Source organism: Arctopsyche grandis, chromosome 3 (genome assembly GCF_051622035.1).
Source record: "Arctopsyche grandis isolate Sample6627 chromosome 3, ASM5162203v2, whole genome shotgun sequence".
Lineage (NCBI taxonomy): Eukaryota > Metazoa > Arthropoda > Insecta > Trichoptera > Hydropsychidae > Arctopsyche > Arctopsyche grandis.
Window position 1 is genome coordinate 29,366,670 of NC_135357.1, and position 9,539 is coordinate 29,376,208.

The window sequence follows — 9,539 nt, forward strand, 5'->3', positions numbered from 1 at the left end:
TAGTCTGCCATATGATTTAGCCAGACTTGCAAATGCATCCTTGTTTCATTAAAAAAAAAACCGGTTTATGAGAAGTCGGACTTAATAATGTCTGTTCAAGGCTAATCACTAAACTTACGAGTAGGTATGAGGGGGAAAATGTTCATTAACAACACATAATAAAAGTATATGAAAGCGTTCAAATTTCATACATAAAGAGATATCTTTGTAGGAACATAGATTTTTTTTACAATTTTTTTTTTAATATTTCTAACTATTTAATATTATAAATCATAGATACTTAATATATAGAACGCTAAATTTTAGAATCAATATTTAATGCTAATCAATATCTAATAATAATCAATATTTAATAATAATCAATATCAATTAGAATCAAAATTTCATACATTAAGAAGATATACGTATGTAGGTTGTTTTTTAATTAAAAAACCTTTTTTTAAAAATAGATAGATATATGAGCCATTATATTTGAAAGTGGCATAAGTTCACTTTTTTTCAATTGGAGAAATATTACGCAAAACGTGAAATATAATGATTTGCGTTTAACAATACTTAAAAATACTGGTGGCTTGTAATACGTTTATTCTTCTTTTCCGAGATTCTGGACATAATACCGAATTAAAAGAAGTGATAACAATTTGTGAATTAATTCAAACAGATATAGCGTTTTTGGAACTGAAAATTGAACTTCTGCCACTTTCAAATATAATGGCTCATATGTATTTTACTATTAAAATCATAAATCATACTTAATTGTGAGATAAAATTCAATTAGAACGTTAAAATTTCCAATCCATATTGAAATCGATCCTTTTTTTCAATAATGATTTTCAAAGTGACGTTTTATTTTTTTTTAATTCAAGAATTATGTAATTACTTACAATTAAAAATAATGGCGATTGTGCGTATCTGTGTTTGTGTGTAGCACGTCGTAGATTTCTCGGTCGTGATCCTCGCGCACAATCCGTGCACGTTTCATGTTCTCGACACATTATCTTCATTGTGACCGCTACACGTGGAATCATCAAAAGCGGTCGTTGAACTTCATCACAGGATAAAAAAAGGACCAAAGAGACATTTGATGCAGATATGTCTGTATCATTATCATCTTCTTACACTAACTTTATCCATAGCAATGTGGGTGAGTTGTTAAATGATCGATCAATATTATAAATCAAAATGGATTGCATTTTTTACAGGCTATTTCATATATGTAGATATGTAATGAAACCTAGCTGAATTGATATTTTTCTGCAATGTAAGAATTTAATTATTATTTGTATATTGAGCATTGAGAACGCATGGCAGTGTCGATTATAGTTCGTGCGCGAACGCTCGGTCGTGATTGGTCCGCAATCTGGACCAGTCGGATGCTGGATGCTGTGTAAGCCACGCCTCCGCTACGCAAGCCCGACCAATCAGAACGAAGCTCTACATTGAAAGTAGAACGGTTTTGCTAGAGGGGTACTTACACTATTTGAATTTTGATAAAAATGTGTGCATATATTTTGTAATTTTGTATGTATGAATTAAATGGGTCTACGTGACGAGACAGAATGTTAAATGACAGAAAACGCAAATATCGGCGCGCGCACATTAATACGGGAGGAAAAGCCTGTTCCTCTTGTTCCTGTTGTATCCTGCTAGCGCAAATTAAGTGAGTATGTACGTGAGTATGTATCGTTCACCATGCACCATTTTTTTTTGATCTTTCGACTTAAGATCTTTCGATTTTCGATCTTTGCCTTCCGATATTTGCGTTTTCTGTCATTTAACATTCTGTCTCGTCACGGAGACCGGAATTAAATAGATACACTGTTTCTTTTGCCGAAAAATTAGAATTCCGGTAAAAGTGATTCACCAGGATAATTTCATGGATCCAAATGATAGTGAAACACATACGCAAAATGTGGAAAATATGTGGATGCGTGTGAAAAGAAAGATGAAGCGTCAATGTGGTGCAACGCGTGCCCGTTTTGATTCATATTTAGATGCATTTCTATTGAACCACAAACGAATGCGTTTATATTCCATTCGCAATATGTGAAATATTTCCGTAAGCTGCCCAACCGTCCGAAATTATATGCGAACCAGGCAGTATATGTCGGAGTATTTCAGCACGTAAAAGTCGAGTTAATTCAGGGCACGGCAATACTATTGGCATCGCAAAGAGAAGCCAATCACAGGAAGAAGCGGGTCGACCGAGCCTCGCCTCGCTGTCGAGAATTCCGACTTTTACCCAATCTTAAATAAATACGGCCAACTCTTACTTAACCTAACTTATCCTAACCCTTAAATATTATCAACCCTAATAATCTAATCTTAAATGAATAAAACCAACCCTGAAAATGTAACTGGTTACGATTTCAGTGAAATCAAATTTTCAGTTGAAATATAATTTTACTGTGATGTACATTAGTCATAATATATGTAAATGGCCATAATAAATATTATATGGTCAGAATTTATATTGACTGCTTATTATTTTTGACCATTTTGATCATTTATTACAACCATTCTGACCGCTTATTATTATGAGTCATAATTTATGACCATTCTCACCATATGCTATTTTGTTTATTAAGACCCTGAATAATACAATTTTGACTAAGATTCGATTTAATTATTCTGACCAAAAGTTTATTTAAATTCAGAACTTTTAATTTGTTGCCAATTTATATTACAAATTAGACCTTGAAATGTAATAAAAATGATATTTATTTGTTGATAAAATGATTTTAAATAACGTGCAAAGTTATCTGATACTATATTTGAATCAAATTGGCGTAGAAAAATATGACAAAATTTGTAATGAATCTACTATAAATTTACTTGAAAAATTAGAATTTAAAAATTTAAAATTTTAACTTAATTTGTTGAATTAACGGTTTTATATAATTATATGGTTATTTATGAAAAATTCAATTTCCACGCAAAATTTCTTTGAGTGTGTTTTATATTAAAATGATTATTTATTTGAATATAAAATTGAAATTCATAATTGACTGGAAATGAGCGACATCTAGATTTAGCACATCGCATTTAAATAAGTGTAGTTTAGATGTCGCTATTTGCCATATTGTAACTTTGTTTTTATTTTTTCACGTAATAGAGTAGTAGATATCAATTTAAAAACATTTTCAAGTTCAGACATAAAAAAATACGAATTTAGTTTAGATAAAATTGTTATTATATTATAACTGATAAAAATGTTATTATGAAGTTGTAACGCACAGAAATAGTATTATCAAATTAAATCTAGAGGTCAGTAGGTACCTGAGTAAGAATAACGTTTTTATAAAATTATATACATATCTTAGGCGAAGGTCTTTGATAAGCATTTAATTTTTATCAATTAATTGTTAAATATATGGAATGTTTTTAATTTTTATATCATTTTACCTGATACTAGTTTCTAAGTAGGTACATAACTATGTATCAATGAAAAAACTTCTAAGTTTTCTTTAGCGGGAAAATATTAGGGCAGCTTTAATTTATTCGTTTATTTTTAGTGTAAGTGATTTCATTGCAAAATCTCGGTATTTTCATCATAAATATTAATTCGACATTGACCGACTATCCTATATACAGGCATAATCATTTTAACAATGTCGATATCGTAATATAAATTGATTTCAGCATCCTTTAAATAAACTAAGGCTCTTGACTTTTCACGATCTCTTAGCACCATATAGTCGATCCATTCTCCATAGTGGTATATTTCATCAGTTGCGAGTGAAATTTTTTCTCCGTTCAAATGAATTTCGAGATCGTTTCCAACGTAGTTCAATTCCATTACTTCTTTATAGACCTGTATATGGAGCATCTGTAGAAAATAAACAAAGTTAAGCAAACCGATTTGTTCAAGTGATAGAATGTTGGAAAGATAATGTTAATTTAGAATTACCACATCACTCGAGTCTTTCTCGGGGCTCTTTTTCATTTTGATTTTCCATTGACATACGTCTTCTTCTTTGCAATTGTAAATTAGTTCCGACCAGCCATCATCTCCATAATTCAACTTGTATTTATCACCCTCTTCCATATCTCTCACGTAATCTTTGCCTGCTTCACAATACTCCAGAAGGAAATTGTTGTACTTGCTAAAAGTGCTGTAAGGTTGAATATATGGTAACCGTTTCAAGTATTCGTATCCAACATTATCGTAGCGGTAGCTCTCTGTTGGGGTTACTACAGAAACGTTTAGAGAATTGTACAAATATGGATAGTTGACTGCTATTTTTATATTTCCTGGTTTTGCGGACTCCTCCTCATGTTCCATGGGGGTCAACTCATCAATAAATGTTAACTTGAAAAAGTTGGAAATTTTGCTCCACAGTTTTATGATTTTTTTGGTTAAGTTCTCATATTCAATATCGATATTGTAAGAACGGTAAGAAGTTACGTCTAAGATGCAATCTCTCAGTTTTACCTGTTTGTTATTTGCACACGCGGTGAAAACGGTTCCTATTTTATTCTGAATTTTCTTCAAATCTTCGTTCATTCCGGCTGTCATCGATATCTTCAATCTGGAGTCGTTTTTGGGACAATTTCCATCAACATCATTACCCATTACAACGGTCCAATCCGAAGTCATTTGATTGTGACCCCACCTATCTACGACGTCCAAGCAAAATCTGTAGTCGGGTTCGTTTTTCATTGATGATTTGGCATTAAGTTTAAGGTCATATTCAGTCGATTTGTTTTTTGTATATAAAAACTCTACATCCCAAGATTTAAGCATAATATCTTCGTTTTTCATATGATAAACGATCTTCCAATCGTATTCATGTATGTCTGATACATTGGTATTGCCGTGTGTATATTTTAAGTCCATGTCTATATGTAAACGGGTAGCTGGATTTGTTTTGCTCTTCTTCATAATTAGGCCCATTCCACACATTCCAGTTGACGGTGATAATGTTATAGATTTCCAGAGACGGTGAAGGGCTAGAATCGGCTTTACGGCTGGTAAGGATTCGAAGTTTTTATCATCATTACTAAGCATGGTTTGAATGGTTTGCCTCAATTGTTTCGAGTGAGATGCTGTGATGTGATCTTCACAATCGAATATTGCCAATTTGTAATCTAAGCCAGTATTTTTCCCATCACTTTCCCATAGGACGTGCTAAAACGTTTAATTGATCATTAGATATCCGACTTATACACCTTATGTACACATAAGTAATCAATGTACACTCGTCATTGCAGATCGCTCAAATGCGAAGGGTGTACTATACGGATCAAGAAACACACCAAATTATATATTAATACATAATTATTACATCATTTTAAATTATACATGACATCTATGGTCAAACATTGCAAAGTGCAATGCAAATATCGTATATAATACGATCAATAAATATTTTATACAACAATATGATTTTTTTATAGAATAATCATCTACAGAGACATCTATGGAGAGAAACCCGGCGAACCTTAAGATATGACATAATAACTCAAGAGAGAAATGGGGAGGGAAAGCCAATTTTGCAGGAATCGTTTCAATGAAAATCAGAAAAATTGGCAAACTCTGATGGGAAACGACTTACTTAGTAGTATAATATATCTTATACTTTTATACTCACATTTTGAATAAATTCATCTCCCTCAGTAATAACGCTGGATAATTCACAATTGGGACAAGATGCTTTGATGATGGACGAAGAACTGTCATCATAGTTACCGCTACATAAGAATACTTGGTTATATACATAAGACTGGAGTCCCGAAGTCTCTTCTCCTCGATCAATCGTGATGCTGAGTCCTCGCTTCCTATAATCCGTATTTATATCAATGGGGATGTAAACGTCTGTTGTATGAACGCGTCTGATTCCGTTCCATGTATTTGTTATTGGATTGTAAGTTGTAAAACCGTATACTTCATTTCCAAGATAATTCAAGTTGAACATAAAATGCTCCTCCAACTTTACCTGAGTTCGCTTTATTTGCGATTTTTCATTGAAGAATATCAAAGGCACCCCTATATCTGTCGGGATTATTATCTTAGTGTGAAAATCTTGATTTAGATTGCTACGCAACACATTCGTTCCAGTCAAATCATCCATCCAACGGTCAAATGAGAAATGGTCACTGTCTTGAAACGATGTGAATGAAACGACATCATCATTTCTTATCGACATACGTTCGAAGATACAATCCATAAAATGGTTTCCTGAATTCCAGAACGTTTCAAACTTTCTAGGTTCGTCGGAAGTCCAACGAATGTGGAAGTAATATTCGCTTTGGCTCCAAATTGGACTCGTTGATTGTTCTAGAAACTGAATATGAACCGATGTGAAGTTATACTTAACGAAATCTCCATAGTATGTAATCAAAGCAGCTGCTCCGAATCCAAATGTGGAATCCAAGTAGTCGAATAGATAGTTTGAGCCTTTGAAAAGTTTTCTGGAATGCCATTTCATGTTTGGAAGGAGTGCTTCAGCACGCGCACTCGTTTCTGCGTATCGATTTATAGTTGTCGTGGAGAGGCTTTTACATTTTGTCAAAAAGAGATGTTTCAAATCATCATTTTTATCTGATGACAAGTACCAAAATATTTTATCGTAATGTTTTGAGTATTGAGGATCAGTCAACAAATGCAGTGCCATGGCTCTGACTTCAAAATGTTCTGCCTTATTGAATAAAATCAACCATAGGAAGCTGTGATGTTCATCACTTTTTAAACTCATCATGGCCATTGCTCTTACATGAGGAATAATCGATTTATTCTTGGCAATTTTCAACAATGCATGATCACATTCTTGACACCTTATATTTCGCAATACATGAATAAACAAAACTTTCTCTTCATCGTCCTTAGCGTTTGATAACCTGTCAATAAGAGTTTCGATGATTTTATCTTTGCATTTCGACCAATAGAGTATTGAAGACATCGAAATTACTGCTGAATTTTTGACTACTTCAGGTGTTGACTTCTCTTCGATCAAAGTCCACATTCTCTTCACCAGTTTTGGATAGTATTGTGTCATATGCTTTGGCATATTTTCCAAAAGTTGTACGGAAGCATCTTCAGAGAGTGCCGATTCCGAAATGAGATCAATTATGATAAAGCAAGGATCCGAAGTACCTGTCAGTGACATCGCTTGTAGTAATAATGTCACCATCACTTGATTGCCTGAATTCACAATTGTCAGATACAATTCCTTAAGATGCGCCGTATCTAAGCTTCTCAGACGTTGTATCAAAAAGTCGACGTGGTTTTTATTCTCTAGATAAGATTTAGTAAGAGTGATGTGACTTTCTTGCAAGTGTTTAAACAAGCTTTCTAAATCGTTTTTCACGCTGATTGCAACAGCGTCCATGTCAATGGATTGCCTTCCTGAAGTAAAGTCGTACTCGCCAGTCGCCGACATGAACATTTTCGGTTCAAAGTCAATTTGAACATACTCCATATCATTCATGTTGACAGGTGCAATATCCGAGGAGTAAATTTTGCTACTTAAATTTAAGCTTTGACTGACCAGTGCATTAAACTTCTCACTTGCACCGTTGAACGGATGGAAGTCGAAACTGCATGTGTACTCCATTGATACCAACGGCAATTCATAGGGTGTTCTACTGAATATGAATTTTTGCTTTTTGACCATCGGCAATGTGCTGTAAGCCTCTTTATATTGTTTGAACTTCGGCTGCAACATCTGATCGTAGTAATCAAGGGTCATGAACTTCTCCACAATGCGCTCATCCGGAGATGGAAATGAGTAGTAGGTGTAACCTTCGTGCTGTAATTCGGTAGGTTCATCGACATTGAACACAATCGTATCTAAGAATAAATTATTAGCGATACCTTGCTTAATGTTCCTCGACCAAGGTTTATCATCCTTGTGCACAGTGATGCCGCGTCGGCTATTGTCCTTGTATCTGTGATAGATGAATGGGAGGGTAATGCTTTGTGAATCTTCGGGCAAGGGCACTGCTACAGCTTCGTCTGTCTCAGAGGATCCTGAATATACTTTATAAGTGACGTTATTAAGAGTCAACCACATTTCATCATTGAATGGCTTGACTTGCAAGTCGGTGGATATTTCAAAATAGGAAGAAAAACTTGGGTCATTGATGCTTGTTGCGATTCTTCCCGTATACGAATACGTATACGTCAATTCATACTCTTCTGGTTTATATGCAGCGAAAGCTCTGGATAGAGACAGCAGTGGAAAAAATGTCACTAAAAATAGATTTTTTAATATTTTTAATTATGATAATATTATATTTGAGTATAAAAGAATGCGTTGAGAAAATAAGACTGACCTAAAATTTTAAAGAGCATGTTGACTCTCTGAATGCTCTCGTTGTAAACTACACGATGACAGTAATATCGATCAAGGTTTTACAAATTTATATATGCATATGTACGTATACGAGTATGTAGGTATATATTTGTTGTGAACATGAAAGGTTATCGTTCTTGGCAATGTACGTTTTATAGAAACTATTGCATTTATTCAAACTGTAATTTAAATAAACACAATCAATAATTGTATTGGCCGATGAAAAACGGGCTCATAAATCAAAAGTGGGCTCAACTGAATATCAGATAACACTGTTCGACAAATGATGACTTTTTTTTGGTTCAGAGACGAGATATGACTTTTCTTATAGATCTATGCCCAGTGAACACGAATCTTGTAATAACAAATGTTGATTGGCTCGAGATTCGGAGATATGTGCTTTTTAAATCGCGCGATTTTTCTATATCTTGGTGTTGTTCGGTCGATGACTCAAAATCTGTCAATTTCCTGTTCAAAATGAATATTGGAATCTATAGTCGGGTATTTTATATTTCATTTGTAGTACTTTTCAGATTTCAAATCTCTCTAAGTAGTCGTCCAGTTCAAATCAAACGTCAATAGTACGTATTTTCACTTGGGATATTCCATTGTTAATACTATTACATATATATTGAGTATTTTCTATTGAAACATGTTTATTGGGATAGTGTTCTGACCATACTAATTTTTCGTTTAAAAGGGTTAATTGGAAGTGTGCTGAATTTTAAATCGGTAAAATTTCCAACTAAAAACTCGTACTATTATTTACTCGTATTTACACGAATCTGAATTGAATTAATAGGGATAATATATTAAATTGTCTTTATATGAAAATTAAATAAAATTCCACTTAGAAAAATCATATTTCGACTATTCTTGTGGATTCGTTCATTTTATCGACGTAAGCCAGTTATCAATAGAATTTTTGTTATTAAACCACAAGAATTTATTGATGTTGCTCAGTGTTATTGATCAAAAGTTGTTTGAAATATTTTTGTATACATGTATAGATTTATCTGAATTTCACATAGTACACATACATATCTACATACATACATATGTACGTAGACTCTGCTTGATAAACTTTATTATTATTGTCGCTTAATAGGTATATTATGAATTTATGGTGATGTTTTCTTTGAAATTGATAATTTTAATTTTAGTTTCATATCGAGTATCCACAAAAAATTAAAATATACCTATAAATGAACACATAAATACAAAACACACGCACACATTTGT

The 9,539-nt window shown here is 33.2% G+C and overlaps 1 protein-coding gene across 1 annotated transcript; it reads right to left on the reverse strand.

Annotated features, from left to right (window-relative positions):
- Positions 1-3,006: 3,006 nt before the first annotated feature.
- On the reverse strand, positions 3,007-8,337 carry LOC143923134 (uncharacterized). Its single transcript, XM_077446659.1, has 4 exons — positions 8,278-8,337; positions 5,595-8,194; positions 3,911-5,131; positions 3,007-3,829 (listed from the first exon to the last, which is right to left on the reverse strand). The coding sequence occupies exons 1-4, from the start codon at positions 8,294-8,296 to the stop codon at positions 3,527-3,529; spliced, it is 4,143 nt and encodes a 1,380-aa protein (XP_077302785.1). The 5' UTR covers positions 8,297-8,337; the 3' UTR covers positions 3,007-3,526.
- Between the last annotated feature and the right edge of the window lie 1,202 nt (positions 8,338-9,539).

Bases quoted from the DNA above. Each gene is read 5' to 3' on its own strand.
- LOC143923134 (XM_077446659.1), bottom strand. The intron at 5,132-5,594 runs GTGAGTATAAAA...TAAACGTTTTAG, and splicing joins GAGATGAATTTATTCAAAAT to CACGTCCTATGGGAAAGTGA. The intron at 3,830-3,910 runs GTAATTCTAAAT...TATTTTCTACAG, and splicing joins AGAAAGACTCGAGTGATGTG to ATGCTCCATATACAGGTCTA.